The sequence below is a fragment of the Acinonyx jubatus genome, chromosome A1 (assembly GCF_027475565.1).
Source record: "Acinonyx jubatus isolate Ajub_Pintada_27869175 chromosome A1, VMU_Ajub_asm_v1.0, whole genome shotgun sequence".
NCBI classification, from domain to species: domain Eukaryota; kingdom Metazoa; phylum Chordata; class Mammalia; order Carnivora; family Felidae; genus Acinonyx; species Acinonyx jubatus.
In genome coordinates, this window is record NC_069380.1 from 69,069,505 (window position 1) to 69,086,900 (window position 17,396).

The 17,396-nt window shown below is 41.9% G+C and overlaps 1 protein-coding gene across 22 annotated transcripts in view; it reads right to left on the bottom strand.

Annotated features, from left to right (window-relative positions):
* Positions 1–17,396, bottom strand: part of DOCK9 (dedicator of cytokinesis 9) — a 289,683-nt gene that overhangs the window by 128,772 nt on the left and 143,515 nt on the right. For all 22 annotated transcript variants that reach the window (XM_053217409.1, XM_027065148.2, XM_053217390.1 and 19 more), the window contains exons 3-4: positions 5,977–6,066; positions 1,670–1,752 (exon numbers count right to left, since the gene is read on the bottom strand). In XM_053217409.1, the coding sequence (XP_053073384.1) occupies positions 1,670–1,752; positions 5,977–6,066 (173 nt within the window). The remainder of the gene's footprint in view (positions 1–1,669; positions 1,753–5,976; positions 6,067–17,396) is intronic.

The window sequence follows — 17,396 nt, forward strand, 5'->3', positions numbered from 1 at the left end:
CATTTAACAAACTCAAAGCTGGTCCACTCGGCTGAAGAATAAAAATAATCGACACACTACTGCTTTGCAAAGTGGGTGATCCAAGAGTTAGAGAGCCCGCGGAAGCCATGTAGAAGAGCGGGGCTAGGTTGTTGGGAGTTAGATAGGTATATTAAAAATGGGAAAGTGCATTAATTAATAAAGACTTGGTAGAACAGGGGGGAAAAAAAGACTTGGTAGAATAACTTTTAAAATGAAGTTTATAAGAAAAAATGGGAACCGGGGTCATGGTCTTCAGAGTGGGAACCACAGTGTTAATGATGATGGTGTTAACAACGAAAGTACTGAAACAGCGGCCAGCATGTATATTAAACAGTATGTTCTAGGCACTGCGTTTCCCATGTATTACCTCGTTCAGTCCTTTAGACGGTGGGGACTGGTGGTAGTAGGACCATTTAATAGATGAGGAAACTGAGGTTCACAGAGGGCAGAGAGAGCAGATGATGAAGGCAGACTATAGAATCTATGTTCTTAATCACTGTTAGTATCCTCCCTCTCTTTCTTATCACACAACTGCAAAATTATTAATGCCAAAGGTAAAATCTACCAGCAGTGAAAGTATATCATGCAGTCAGTATGCTACAGCTCGCAGTATGTTCTAAGAAAGCCATGAGAATAGTATGAACCAGACTATCCGTGAAGACAGGTTCAGGCAATCAAATGGACAGAATTTAGAAGTCCCCAAATAAGTACTGGGTAAATACAGAACTAAGGAGCACACCCCATCTGGAGAAGATAATGCTGGAAGGGAGTGTCTTTAGCTGAAGTTTAAAAAGAGTCAATGGGGAACTTGGCTAAACACTCCCAAGGAGTGGCTGAACCACACAAAGAGGAAAAACAAACATCTAGGTCCACTGAGAATAGTTTCAATGGTTCAAACTCACAGATGCAACAAACATAGAGAAAAATATATTAATAGGGTTGCAAGTAAAATTTTCATTGGTGATGGCTACTTTTGATACAATACAATCCATCATTATTTGATTTCAATTTTCATAATCAACTATTACCTAAATTTACCAACTGCATCATTTCAGGATATCCTGAAATGGAACATGTCCCCTCAAGGCAAGAGACCTACCTCCACCTGGTTCACTATAATGACCACTAATCAATCTAAACACACTTGTTCTGGGTGTATTCCAGAACCCATTAATACTTCAAAGAAAGTAAGAAAATTGTCTGGGGAATGCTTGTCTTTGATTTACTTTTTTTAAACATAAAATTTATTCAATATGACATGCTTTTTATATTTCTCCAAAGTATTCTTTTAAAGGTAAGACACACTGTAGCATTTACATTGTTTTCTATTTTTTTCTATTTCTTTGTTTTCTATTTCTCGCTGAAAGTACTCTACCTGTTCTATCAGTGGTACCCTGGAAAGAATCACTGGCCATAACTAAACCATCCATGTTTATACCATTTACCAATCCCAGAGTACTAGGTTTGAGTCCTATTATCAAATACCCTGGAAGCAATAGCTACTCCATATACATAAAAACCATCTAGAAGTATGTTCTCCAATTACTCTGATTGCATGTGAAGTTACATACCTCTTTAAGCCTCTCGAGCACAAAAAACACTGCCCACGTGTATCACCCCACCTTGTGTGGTCTGACCATTTACTCACTTTGGAAGTTGTCGAAACTCTCCCGAGTAATCTTCATATTTATAGTTCACAAGATGCCAGTCAGAGTTATAGGTTTTGATGCACTACGGGGTGAGGGGAAGGGTATAAAAAATAGAAAGCATAAGAGGCAAAGAAAAAAGATATGTGATGGCTTTAGGAGAACGTTTGGGAAGGTTTACGAATGTGCAGCCACACAAACATCAAAACAATTCTTTCACTTCGACCCTCCCTTGCCTGAAATTCCACTATCAGAGGTTCCTATAAAGCTTAAAAACCCCTAAAGCCTTACCCTTGGGGATGGGTCACTTTAAGTGCCCATCATTCATGATCAGAGAGCAGATTTTTACAAGGGGAAAAAACTGCACCTCATGTTGCTGCATTTACATAACAAACAATGTACTGCTTCTGAGTTAAAAGCACTTGTTTAGGGAGCCTTGTGCCCTCTACTAGAACATGAGAGTAGGTGGAAAGTGTGAACCTAAAAGACACTTTCATGGTGTTTACTAATATGACAACTAGATCTGTTACCAAGTATAATACAAATCTGCCCTTGGCTTTTCCTTCTATTTATAGGGGCCAGAGTGAGGTTATTAGGAGAAAAGATTTAGATTCCAATTCAGTGGCACCGTGACATCATCGCGCGCATGCACATGCATGTGTGAACAGGATGTACAAAGTAGGGAGCTTTACGTTCTATGATACCAACCTACACAGACTGCTGTGGGGCCCAGGGCCCATCCCATGCACAACAACGCCATGGTGATTATTCTGAATGAAGCCACTTGGGAAATAACTGTGCAAGGACACTAAGACCATCCTCCGTCCCCTGGAGGCTGGAAACCAATCTCCCATATGAAAAATACTCTCCTGGACTAAGAAGTTAAAAAAAACAAAACAAAATAAAACCATAACAAAACAAAATCCTTATCACCAGAGGTAGGGACTTGAAAGTTGAGAAAGCTACGGAAATAAACCTTGTTATTTTTTTCTAATCTCCTACTGCAGGCTAAATTCTGCTTAGAATTCCTTACTAATTAAGGCTCCCAAACACCTGTTTTCTTTATCCTGTCAATTCCTCCCAAATTTATTGTCTTTGTCTAAAATGTATAAAAACTGCCTGCCTTAGTCATTTCTTGGGGTCTCAGTTTCATTTTTTGACCTCCATGTGCACATAATAAAACTTTGGGTTTTTTCCTATTAATCTGCCTTATATCAATTTAACTCCTAAGCCAACTAGAAGAAACCCCGGAGGGAAAAAAAAGACATTTCTATACTCCCTACACTGCATTAAACTACCTCACTATCCAATAGACTCAACGGACCAGCACGGTGTCTTTCATTCATCTATCCAGGAGGAAGCACTGAATAGTGTGTAGACTAAAGATTATAAGGCTGCGTCCACCAGATCCTCAAACACAAATGAGTCAAAATCAATAGGGGAAGCATTTGATTGAGTTACCAACAGCTACCTTGATTTTCTGTATAGTCAGCTCTTGGCTACACATATGTAAACTTCAGTGTGGAAAAAAAAAATGAATTAAATGAAGATGTAGTTGAATGTATTTATGTCTTACCTGGTTGACTTGACTCCGGCTGTAACTAACACTGTGATCAAAGTCTCTATTCTGCTCACTCTACTTCATCATTTTTATGGTCAACCTTTTTTATCTGTTTCATGGCTTATGCCCAAAGGCCTTCTGAGGCAAACTCTCCTCTACCCCAAAGTCATGAATAGAACTACAACAACGATAATGAATGCTTCCCTTGTGCCAGACTCTATGATAAGCACTCTATGGGCAAGGTGGCGACAGGCAGATAGTGTAAGGTTTTACATTATTGTTCTGAAAGGTGGACTAAATAGCAGAGAAAGGTTAGGAACAGAGTTGGATGGTGGAACTGAACAAGTTTCCGATCTCTTTGCCATGTAGTTACAAATGTTTTTGAAGACTATTTTACTCTTGTAAATTCTCCTCAAAAATATTTTCAAAGCATTTTCACATTCAGAACATCTGACATCCATACTCAAAATTACATTCCAAACCAAGTGTGATTGCAGAATTACCTGTATCCCTAGGTCCGTCAGCACAGCAATTTTAGGTCTGACTAGGTATGACACAGTCTTGTGCACATGCTCCTACTCTGTTCAGGTTTTCGAACAAGCACAGCAACCAAAGTCATGCCACCGAAGTCTCTTTCAGGATATTAAACCTATTCTGAAGTATAACATGCACCTGCCCAGTTAAAAAGATCAACGAGGGGCGCCTGGGTGGCGCAGCCGGTTAAGCGTCCAACTTCAGCCAGGTCACGATCTCGCGGTCCGGGAGTTCGAGCCCCGCGTCAGGCTCTGGGCTGATGGCTCAGAGCCTGGAGCCTGTTTCCGATTCTGTGTCTCCCTCTCTCTCTGCCCCTCCCCCGTTCATGCTCTGTCTCTGTCTGTCCCAAAAAAATAAATAAACATTGAGAAAAAAAAAAAAAAAGACCAACGAGCAAGCACTTGCATACAATCAGGGCATTTATGAATGAAACACCTGACTGCCCAGATTTTTAATATCCTAGGTAAAATGGGTCAGAAAGATACTTATGTTTAAATGTTTTAAATTATAAGAAACTGTAAGGAAACATAGCTGACCAGGTTAAGTGGCCAGAGTCATTCATTTGATAAGCCCCTGTTGACTGTCCACATGGCAGGCACCAGCTGAATTCCAAGGCTGAAGCCTGGAATAAGACAAGCAACCCCCACCCCTCCGGGGATGCAGAAAGTCTAGGAGATGAGGGGTTACATCAGAAATCAGTCTCTGGAGAACTGGATCTCCAGAAAGACAGGGATCTGACTGGCTCATTTCATCAGTGACCTTTCAGACTCGTGAAATTCAATCATATTTTCAAGTTAATACTGAAAGGTTTTTGAAGTTGTTTTTTAAAACAGCCGTTAGGTCATTCTCCGCTGGACAAGAGGATGGAGAGGAAGTGCTGGCTGTTCCACTCCACCCTTGTGGCCGCGTCCCAAGAGGGCTCCTTCCATTGGCTCGGGCAGCACAGCATGAAGTTGTTATTGCTCAACCTACAGCAGTCAAAGAACTGAGTGGATAACTGTGCCTCAAAGGCCATATTTTTTAAGCAACTGGGAGAACTGAAGTAGTAATTAATAAGTTTGGAGGTGAACAGACTCTTTCTGGAAAAGTCCGGATAGGTAAGTATTTTCAGCTTTGAGGGTCACGTGATCTCTGCTGCAACCATTCAACTCTGAGTTATCACATGAAAGTAGGTCACAGGTGACACGTAAACAAAAGGGTGTGGCGGTACTACAATGAAACTTTATTTACAAAAACAGGCTGCAGGCCAGACAGTTGCCCATGGGTCAGTCACACTGCGTCCGCATCCTGCTTGATACTAAACATTTAAGACTACACAAACGTATCTGGCTCTATTTGTCCATAATTATTTTTACTAACATAGTAGCAAAGGAGGTAAGGCAAGAAGTTACCTTTCCAGAAGGATGAGAGATCACACTTTCACGATTTTCAATATACATTTAATTTTTTGAAAATCTCAATGGAAACTAAATACTGTTACTACAATATTGTTATTTTAATTAGTCTTCACTTTAAAAAGCATAGATTCCTTGTGGGGGTTGGCCATGTTTATCATCTAAAAATCAACTAGAAAAATAGGGTTAAAGACCCATCATTTTTAAATGAAAGAGTGCTTCAAGAAACAAAATTAAAATACCTAATTAGTTCATCTAAAAGCACCTGGAAGAAGAAACAAACACCAATCTAAAAAAAATGCAATCCAAATGCAATAATTTCTCTTTCCTCTTTAACAGGTAATCAGTATCTGTATGTTCAAATAAGAGCGATAATAATCATATACTGATCAGGAATATTCACGCTCTGCTCATTATCACCTGGCATCTCATAAAGACTGAACTAGTCTTGAAAATAAGTTATAAGTAGAAACATGTAAATGAATACATAAATGTGTGTGCTGAGTCTCCATTAAAAACAATGTCAACAATAAAACCTCAGCCAAAGATTTCCAGTGAGTTCCTAAGTTACCCGTATTCCATGCCTGTAAGTTCTACAGCATTCATGCTTTAAACAGGCGTCAGAAATGACCCCTATTAACATTTCTGTCCACATTTCAGACTCTGAAAACCCCATACTGTTCTCCTATTTTCCATTATAAAAATGTAATTACCTCTCTGATACTTCCTTGGAAATATCATTGAAATTTACAGAAGGGGGGCTGTCGGCAAAAAGTGACTCTAAGATAACGTGCACATTAACGTAGAAAAGGCACATTACCTCCGTAACAAATAAGCTCTGTGCTTCCTCTTGCGCATCTGCGGGGACCGTGGAGCACATGTAGCGACCCTGTCGTCTCAGAGTGGCCGTCTGTGAAGGAAAGCATGGGGAGAGGGTTTGGTTACTGGAAGATGGAAAGGCACCAGCCTCGGGGTGCAGCCGGGCCTCGCATGGAGACAGTCCCTTCTTCAGTCTCCACCAGTCCTGCAGAGACAGCTCTTCTCCTTCCTCCTTGGGTCACACACCACGGATCCCTTTTGGTGCCAGAAAGTTCAAAGACGGGCATGGGGCAATGGCTCCCACTTCTTTCTGAGTCAGAGCCCCAGTGAGCCCTCCAGGGAGTCCTTCCGCTCCCACCAGGCAGGGTAGGCCCCCTTTCAGAAACCCTAAACCTCGCCAGCCCCAAGTGCTTGAGCTAGTCCCACTACATTGCCTTTTACTTGTCTTAATTGCCTTTTTCTAGTGTAAAATAGACATACCATAAAATTTACCATTTTAACTTTTTTCCAGATTTTATTTCATTTTTTTTAAAGTTTATTTCTTTAAAAAAGAGCAAGAGAGCAAGAGCTGGGGAGGGGAAGAGAGAGGGGGAGAGAGAATCCCAAGCAGGCTCCACACTGCCAGTGCAGAGCCCAATGCAGGACTGGAACTCATGAGCTGTGAGCTCATGACCTAAGCCAAAATCTAGAGTCAGACACTTAATGAACTGAACCAACCAGGCGCCCCAATTTTATTTTTTTAAGCAAACTCTACACCCAATATGGGCTCGAACTCATGACCTTGAGATCAAGAGTCACATGCTCTACCTACTGAGCCAGCCAGGCACCCCCATTTAACCACTTTCAAAAAGTGTACATTTCAGTGGCATTAAGTACATTCACATTGCTGTGCAACCATCATCACATCCATGTTTTCTTTTTTCCAGTTCTATTGAGAAATAATGGACATACATCACTGTATAAGTTTAAGGCATATACAGCATGATGGTTTGATTTACACCTATTGTGAAATGAGGACCACGATAGGTTCAGCTAATGTCTATTCTCTCACTCAAATACAATAAAAAGAAAGGGAAAAGGGAAAAAAAACCCTTTCTCCCCTTTCTCCTTGTGATAGGATTTGCTCGCTTAAGAACTGTCCTAGATACCACACAGCCATGTTCACTGCAGTCTCCAGGTTGGACCTCACATCCCTAGTCCTTATTTATCTTATGACTGGAAGTTGGACGTTTTGATCTCCTGCATCCAATTCTTCCGCCCCATACCCTCCATCTTTGGTAATCACAAGGCTGATCTCTTTTTCTATGCCTTTTTGTCTTGTTCTGTTTTATTCCACATATACGTGAGATCACACAGTATTTGTCTTTGTGTTTGATTCACTTCACTTAGCATGATGCCTGCAAGGTCCATCATGTTTTTGCAAATGGTAGGATATCCTCATTTTTTATGGCTTAATATTATTCCATTGTAGATACATATCACAACTTCTTTACCCATTCATCTAACAATGGATGCTTAAGTTGTTTCCCTGTCTTGGCTACTGTAAACAACGCTGCTATAAACACTGGGGTACAGATATCTTTTCAAGTTAGTGTTTTTATTTCCTTTGGATACAGTCCCATAAATGGGATTACTGGATCATACTGTAATTCTACTTTTAATTTTTTTTAAGTATTTCTTTTTAAGTTTTTTATTTTGAGAGAGACAATGTGAGTGGGGGAGGGGCAGAGAGAGAGAGACAGAATTCCAAACAGACTGCCAGCTGCCAGCTGCAGACCCCAACGCTGGGCCAGAACCCCCAACCTGATATCATGAACTGAGCCAAAACCAAGAGTCAGACGCTTAACCAGCTGAGCCACCCAGAAGCCCCTCTATTTTTAATCTTTTGAGCGTCCTCCATGCTGTTTTCCACAGTGGCTGTACTAAACCACAATCCTACCAACAGTGCACAAGGGTTTCGTTGTCTCCACATCCGTGCCAGCATCTGTTCTCTCTTATCTTTTTGATGACAGCCATTCTAGCAGGCATGAGGTGATATCTCATTGTGATTTTGATTTGCATTTCCCTAACAACTAGTGATGGTGAACTCTTTTCATGTACTTGTTGGCTTTTTGTATAACTTCTTCAGAAAATTGTCTTTTCAGGTCCTTTGCCGTTTTTAATCTGGGTTATTTTTGTTGTTGTTGTTGTTGTTGTTGTTGTTGAGTTCTATGAGGTCTTCATATATTTTGGATATTAACCCCCAGGTATGTGGTTTGCAAATATTTTTTTCCCACTCCATAGGTTATCTCTTCACATTATTGATGATTTATTTTGCTGTGCAGAAGCTTTTGAGTTTGGTGTGGTCACACTTGTTTTTTTGTGTTTTTTTAAATTGTTTTTTGTGTTTCTTGTGTTTTAGGTATTAATGCCCCCCAAAACAATTATCAAGACCCACGTTAAGGAGCTTTATTCCTATGTTCTCTTCTAGGAGTTTCATGATTTCAGGTGTTACATATAAGTCTTTAATCCATTTTGAGCTCATTTTCACGAGTAGTGTAAGACATGGGTCCAGTTTCATTGTTTTACATGGGAATAGCCAATTATCCCAGCAACATTTATTGCCTTTTCTCCATTTAGTATTATTGGCTCCCTTGTCAAATATTAGTTGACCGTATATGCTTGGGTTTATTTGGGGCTCTGGATTCTGTTCCACTGTTCTACTTGTCTGTTTTTATGCCTATACCATACTATTTTGATGACTACAGCTTTATAGCAGAGCTTGAAATCAGGATGTGTGATGCTTCCTGCTGTGTTCTTCTATCTAAAGATTTCTTCGGCTCTTTGAGGTCTTTTGTGGTTCCAAATGAGTTTTAGGACTATTTTTTCTACTTCACATTCATCTCTTACTTGCCTTTTATGTCCATGCTTGGTCACTGCCACACCCCCAGTGCCTCACAGCATGGTAACCAGGCAAGTAGAAGGTGCTCAATCACTATTCGTTGAATGGATCTATGAATTGTGAATGCTACCTCCCCTCAAGAGGCTCAAATGCTTACTTTAAATAATAAAATGCCTCATGACTTTAGGCAGGAGCAAATCCACTCTAATTAACATCATTTGGAAGGGACTATTTTGCCAATATGAGGAAACCGGACCTCAGGCTTCAGAAAGAAATGTTCTAGATGTTTTCTCCCATGGACTGTAATCCTTGGATACTATTAACAGATCATAGTTACAAAAACAGCATACATGGAAAATATTTTGCAAAGAGAGTCTACCCTGTGGTAGCTCTTCATGGCTACTTACTAAACTGGGATCCCCTAGCATCTGTCCCAGATGTTTTTCTTTCTTTGGCTGGAGGAAGCTTGGATCAAATGTGTGATCTCCCTCCCCTCCAGCACAGGTTGAAAACTTCAGTGCATATATTTTGTATGTAATTTAATTTTATTTCCTGCCCCTGTTTTCTCAATGTTGTGTCTCCTTCATCTATTTAACTCTTTTTTGGATGGTGTCAATCTTTGAAAGTAATCTCAAACCCTGTTTTTAGAATAAGCCTCCTTATTCTAAAGGAAAGGAAAGAAGGAACTCCATTCTCCACTGAAGTCCTTCATGGGTGAATTCTTAATTCATTCAGTCTCCAAAAGGGCTCTGAAGGCCCTTGGTCTTGGTTTTTTTGCAACTATCACAAATGGTGAATCTTATTACTCTCACCTGTTCCCAAGAAATGCCATAGAGATGTGTGATGATAAGCACCGAAGAGGCATAATCTATTCAAAACGTTTCCAAGTAACACAGTGATTATTAAGAGATTGTCAGAACTGTTAAAAATCAGGAATAAGAAAAGGGAAATTGTTTAAGAAACTGTGTATGCTTCAAAGAAGGATACATTCTATATCCCTACTTGATGTATTTTGATCTATCATGATTTTTGAAACTAATTGTTACACTTTTAAAATGTTCAGGAAATGCTCAGTTCAAGAAAGTCACTTGAGTCACTTCCAGCCCATTTCCCATCACACCACTAGTCAAAAGACAAAATGTATTATGTTTTTCCAGTGGGATTACCAACTCAAGAAACTTTTTGTTTAAGGTTTTATTTTTAAGTAATCTCCACCCCAAAGTGGGGCTTGAATTCACAATCCCAAGATCAAGAGTTGCACACTCTAATGAATGAGCCAGTCAGGTGCCCCTCAAGAAACTTTAATTATGTGACACTTTTCCAAATACTCCTCTAAGGTGAGAGAAATAGATATGGATCAGAGACAATGCCATTATGTTCTCACTTTAAAAAGAAAGCAACTTTGATCCTTAAAGAGAGACCTGGCCTTTAGCAGATAAGACAGCACTAGGCATAAATAAACCAATCATCTGTGTACTTACCACCACCCACCAGTACCAGAATGCTAGGTTTGAGTCCATTACTGATCAAGTCCTAGCTCTGATTTTGACAAAGCTTAGTTTTCCCACAAGAGCCCTTTTTCCTCTGGAGACTTCATCCAAATAAACAGCAAATTTTTAAAAAACCATTCACTTACATGAGACACACTTCTGTAGTACACATCTAGCTTCATGTTATTTTTATGTCTAATTCTTGTTGTATACAAAATTGGATGTTTTAGATAACCTCTTTTCTATATAGCTGGCTGCTATCCTTCCCTATATATGACTGCTGTCCCTCACACCAAAAGGTGCAGACAATTTTCCTCTCCTTAAACCCGGGCTGGCTTTGACCAATCAGATGAGGCAGAAATGGCACTGTGGCAGTTCCAAACTTAGCCTTTAGGAGAACTAGCAGCTCTGTTCCTCCTTCTTAAAAGACGCGGACATAAAAAGCCACAAAAAAAGGTCTACTACTTCAGACCACTATGCTATGAGCAAGTCCAAACTAGCTATATGGAGAGACCACATATAGAAAGATGCCCCACCAGCCCACAGCTGGTTCCAGCCATCCTGGTTGAGGTACCACAGTGTAAGTAAGGAAGCCTTCTTGGACATTCCAGGCTCTGCCGACAGCAAGTCAAGCAGAACTACACCGCTGAGCCTGGATCAGATTTCAGAATCGTGGGAAATGAAAAATTATTGTCCTGAATTAACTAGGCTTTGGAGTGGTTTGTTACTCAGCAATAGCTAACTGTAACAAGATGCTAAGAGATTAGGAACACGTCTTAATTAACATACTGAAGACTACTGCTCTTTTCATGAAAATGTTTTCAAATACTAATCACAATATAGAGGTAGGACAGAAGCACTGAAGGGATACATGAAACCGCAACTTGGTTTCTTCATTTACCTTTCTTGGGACATGTGTCAATGTCCTAAGAGTAGACAAGCAAAATAGAAAAAAAAAATGTCTGTTACACTTTGAGAGTAGTTATCAATGGTTTCTCATCCTCCAAAACATTGTACTGACCATTTTACAGTTCAGCATAAATATCACTTCATCCATCCATCCATCCACCCACCCATTCAACCATCTGCTGTGTCACTACTTTCTACCACCAGACACTGAACTTTAATGAAGTTCAAGACACCAACTTTAATGAAATATAGTTGCTGTTCCTATAAAGCTTACAGTCTGAAGACAGAGGAAGATGAGGAAATAAATTATCAGAGAGCCACAAGTACTACAGAGGAATATGAGAGAAAGGGGCACAGAAGCATAGGCTGGCATGAAAGGAAAGAATGGGGGAATCTAAATCCAATGGGGAGGGGAAAAGAACATTGGGAAGATGTGCACCAAGGCAAAAACACTCAAGCTAAATTGTGCAGGATGAGTACAAGTACAAAAGGGGGGGAAGCTTGGGAGACACGCTTACCCTTGTAAAGTTAAAAGAGCAAAATCAAGACATAATAAATGAGATTATCTCTTTGCACACACAGAAGAGACCCGTTAAATCCTAGAACTATAAATATACCTTACCCCAAAGGAAAAACTGCCCAGAACACTAATTAAAGAACACCTAAGAATTAAAAACCCTACCAACCTATAGCCTAATCAATAGTTTTAACTCATCTGGGGAAAGAATGGGCCAACAGAAAGAACAGGGCTTGTATGACCAGAGCAATTTTGTCAGTGTCTTTATCACCATTTAAAAGGAAAGGCTGGAATCCCATCAGGCCGGGGGGAGGGGGGGGGGGGACCTGAGGCACCACTGACTCCTGGACTTGGCACCAATGAGGAGCCACCACTTGATGTCCTCTGTTCACAAGGTCTTCCCACTCACTGAATCCAGCTTCATGAATCCACTTGTTTATAAAGGGATTCCCATTTAGACTTTCCTAATTACAGAGAACTGACACGGCCAATGAATGTATTCTGATCTGCTTATTAATTCTAGTTCTCAATGCTCATTATTAAATGCTATTTGGTTTGTCCTCTTGTGAGGCTGTCTGTTACAAGTCAGTTCTCTGAGCTCAAACAACTCTGGTCACATTGACCAAACTCAGTCTCTGGACTTGCAAAGCTAAGAGCTGACCCCAGACCTTGGTGACTTATCAACCACAGCCCATGAGGCCCTGTCTGGTAGCTCGTCAATCTCTGACTCCATAATCCAAAACTCTCCTGCAGGCACATGTCCTACTTCCTCCTATCAGATTGTGGATTCCTCTAAGGGCAGGAGCAGATCTTCCTATCTGTATCTCTGGGCTAGGTAATCAATCTTTCAAGAATGAATGAATAAAATAGTCAATGGAGATAGAAATAGGACTCTACTGAAAATCATCGATTACTTGTATATAACTTTTTTTCTGTTATTACAAAAACTTCTCCAGTCCATTATAAAAACTGACAAGGGAAGACTACAGCATAAGTGAATGCTCTAATTTCTCCAAAGACTTTTTTATTAAAAGTCATATTTGGGTAATAGTCTACTGTATGCCAAATCGATTCACATTAAATTTCTGCAGTTTTATTTATCTGGCTTATAACAGAGTCCCAATCAATACCTGGAGATTTATACTCAGTGAACACTAAAGCCCTCCTCAAAAGTGGACTTAATTTTCTTTTCCACAGTTGTGGTATTCTTTTCTCCTTTTTTTATCAGTTAAAATCATATTCCTGCTAAAAGATGGGTCTGTATCCACTTTATATAAATCAACATCAAGGTGGACATTCAAAGAATATCAGTCCCATTCTTATGTTTGGAAATAAATTATTTCCACGCCACTGAGAGAGCTCAGCAGTAGCTTTCTCCTCAGTAGATCTCTACATTTGCAAGGGGGGAGGGGAGAAGCATTTCACTATGAAGCGTTGTAAGATCTGCAAATTAAATCTAAACACAGCTAGTATCTCCGGCAACCATTTTGAATAGAAATCTCATGGCACAAAGCACAATTTAAAACAAAAGCCCTCTTCTAGCTACTAAAATAGTCTAAATTATTTTCAGTCAGTTACTGTGACTTAGGTTAAATGCTGATAGTCTTGGACACATGGAGACCCTTTATTACCTTGGCCAAGTAGGGACAGGAGTCTTATGAGGAATTCCAAAGAATGTCAGGAGTAACTAAAAAGAACAATTTAGAACTGCTAAAGGAAGAGAAAGTGGTGAAGTCCTCACCCAAAAGGCTTAGAAGGTGGCACAAGGACACCTGAGAGCCCAGGTCAGTCTTTAGGGGACTTTTTCCTTTAATGGAATGAGTTGAAGGAGTTCAGGGTTGCCCCCAGACCTGAACAGAAACAGCAGAACTTATAACTATCTCTCAGCTTAATTTAATGGAAGGACAAATGTCAAATAGATCCTCTTTTACTTTAAAAACTTTTTTCTCTCTTGGTTGAAATGACTCCCTGCAAAGACTGGGGTCACTTCAGCGGCTCTGAGCCATATCTGGATGCGTGGCCCAGGGAGGCAGGGCTGTGCACCACCTAAAGGGACATACGGGCAAACCATACAGTGGGTCTGCTCATCTGGGCCAGTCCTGGGGCATCCTGGCATTTCCCGACCCTCTTCTTCATCACTCACAGCTGTTCCCTGATGGCCTGCTGTAACCTTGGTTCTGCATCTTCAACTTGGCAGCTCTCTCTACGAATGGAATTCTTGACCCCAACCTGGCCAGGGTTCTCTCCATCAGGGCCAGCCACCCCACCACCCCGACCCCACTGAGGCTGGGGCACCGAGAAGCTCTTGTTTCAACCCACAAGAAATGTGAGGTGAATAATGTAATTAAACTTCCTACAGAAGAATCTGAGAAGTGATATTGGAAAGGGTTTTGAAGTGAGAGCCAGGAAACCTGAGTGCTCATCTGAGCTCAGCCGCTAATTAGCTGTGTGATCTTGGGGGGAAAGTTTTAACTTTCCACATCTGTAAAATAGAGAGTTTTCTAAGGATCTCCAGGCTTCCTTTGTAATTTAAAAATCCCACAGTTCTGTGAACATGGAATTCTAAGTCTATATCTCTCAAATGGCTTATTATCTGTGCTTGGAGAGAAACTAAAAGACATCCAAGAAAATAAGATGAATACAATGTCTGCTTTGATTGATTACCCCATTTATTTTTATGAAAGGAATTGCTGGATGAGAAGGAGGGCAGAGTCACTTTGTAGACTTAAATAAATATAGGGCGAGTCTTAACGGAGACATGCTTTCGTGTCCTTATTTCTTTACTCTTCTGACCCTCCCAACCCATATGGCACGGGACTTTATATTAATCACTTTAGAATGGGCATTAAAACTGTAACAAAACAACTCTCTTAATTCCTGGTGGGAAGCAAGCATAGCTGCGGCTGCTCAAAATATCCTATTTTATAAGATTTTAATGAAGAGGCTGAAATAAAAGGCCCACCCTTCCCCTGGGCCCTGTGAACAATGAGCCGGAGGATAGATCCCAGAGAAGTGGGTGGGCTGCAACCTGAGCTCACTGCGTGTGTCCACCGACACTGTCTCCCCATCTCTCCTGTTCAAAGGAGCACAGGGCTGGGAGTGTCCTCCCTCGGACAAAAAAAACAAACATCACAGGCAGCCCAGAAGGCAGTGCCGGCCTTCAATCAGGAAGAGATGGCTCCTCGAGTGCTCTGAGCAGAACGACTCCGAAGACTTACAAGAGGTGAAAAAGGTTCTCTTCAAGAGGAAGTAAGGGGTTAGTTAGTTAGTTAGGCAACTTCCTGGCTGCAGGAAGTTGAGAGTGAGGGAAATTTCCTAGGTGCCTGGGGTCTTACCTCTAAGATGGGCCCTGAGGCCTGCGGACAGCCTGAGGTCAGAGAGGGGGGCCCAAGACGCACTCCAACAGACATGACCTGCTGGCCAGAGAAGCCCACCAGGTCTCAGGGGCTGGTCAGCTCCCATCTGCCCTTACACAAAAAGGTGGACTCGCTCTGCTTAGCAGTTATAACCTACCTGGTTTGTAATTCTATGCAAAGCATCCTATGCTTGTATTCATTTTTGTGTTTGTTTTAATTCACCTAGTAGAACCATACCTTGAAACCTTTGAGGGCTTGATGCATTTGCAGAGAAATAATACTTTGATCTTCCAGGAGAAGGGTGACCTTGGGGTGTGGTGGGAGGGGGCCAGCACTCAGTGAGGGGAGGGAAGGGGATGCTGCCAGAAATCAAAGTCCAGGCAGCCTAGGGAAGACAGCTCTTCAGGCTGGCGTCCCTCAGCCTGGCCCATCTCCTTTACTAAACAAGTAAGCCCTGGGTTGAATTTATATTGTGCTCGACTGGGCCAAATGGACAGCATCCACTTCAATGTTCTAAAGTTATCTTGGCTTTTCAACTATTCCCTGTCAGACAGGCAGCTCTCAACACCTCCTTCCTTTCGTCTCTAGCCCTGAGCCAAACTGCAGGGTACCTCACGCGTCTGTGAAGTTAGGTTCCTTTATATCATATGCTGGAAACCGGCCTTGGTTGCATCTGTCTGTGCATGAAACATCACTACTAGACAACTCTGGGGACGTTTCGGTGACTTATCGAGCACAGCGTAATGGCACCTTTCCACATGTCTGGCAGACGCATTTGTTTCAGAGCAGATGACTTACTTTGAGAGGATTCAGTCCCAAGCCAGGCTGGAAACTAGAACTCACGCAGGGCGTTCCCCACATCTCACTGCAGAGATCACGTCTTGGCGGCTGACCCACAGTGTTCTAGTAACATCAGACAATCCCGTTTTCAGTTTCCTGAGAACTCTCAATGCCTAACTCACTAATAATTAAGAAAATGGACAAAGCATGGGACAGGACAAGGGTCTGGGGAAGGAACCCCATTTAGGTTTCTGGAGGGATTTAACAAAAGACCACTCCATAGGAACCCATTAAAACCCTACGAGGGCTAAGACACGCTGAGGGACGCCTCTCCCTCTCAGCTCCTCTTCGCCGCCCCTGCAAGCTCCCCGGGCTCCCGCCTGCACTGCCTGTCTCCACTCACTCAACAGTACCACCCCATGTGCTGTCAGTGACTTTCCTTGCTGGACACCCCCAAACAGTGCACTGATCTGGGGTGCTCTCACGTGCGCCTCAGTGTAGCACCCGTACCACTATGCCCAGCTCCCCTCCGTAGTCCCTCGTACCACCTGCCAGTCGTCTCTCCAAAACTCTCATCTGATAGCAGCAGGCCTCCACTTAAAACCTTTCCATGACTCCTCGCTGCCACCAGAATCGAGTCCAAGCTCCTTAGCAGAACCTAAGACCACGGCCGAGCCGCTGTGATGTCTTTTCTGGGCTCACCTGCCCTTCTTCAGCCCTATAGCACATGGGGACTTCTGACTCCCTCAGGCACCAGACCATCCGCCTGGCTGTGGAGCTGTTCCCACCACCCACATCTCCCACCAGGCTGGAGATGCCCAGACTAAGCTACTCATCTTTGCTTCTCCAACACCCAGCAGAACATCTGGCACATCGTAAATGTTTGCTGAGTGAATGGGCAGCAGAGATTTTAAAATGGGGATTGTTTTATTCAATTGTAAGATCGCTCAGGCTTCCAAATGAGACAGTGTCTCAGAACTGGTGAGACATCAGGTAGCTTCTGTCACCACATAATGTCCCGTTCCCTAAAATGTCACATACATTTGTAAGTGTCCGTAGACCTTTGAGAGCCGTAAAAATTTCATTCTGCTACCTTCTCAAACCCCCAAAATTATACATTACATAACTGCCCAAATGCAGTAAACTATAACTAAACAAGTGAAATGTTCATCCTTCATGACCAGACTCATCCGTTAAGTTCAGTTTTTAGAGATTTTGTTTGGCTTATGTTTGGTTTGGTATTTGAAGCTTGTATTCCATTGCTCTTAAGTACCAACGCATAAGAGAGAATGAAGAAGGGGAGAGGGGTAATCCAGAAAACAAGGGGGGGGGGCTTGGGTCATTTGGGGGACACGTGGCAGGTCCAGCTTCCCCATGAGTAAGGAGCTCCACCTGCCCCACATCACATGACTTTGAAGACATGGCCATCCTCAAAACTGAACGATGTTACATAAACAGGAAGGAGGCAGCTTCCTAGGCCCTCACCTC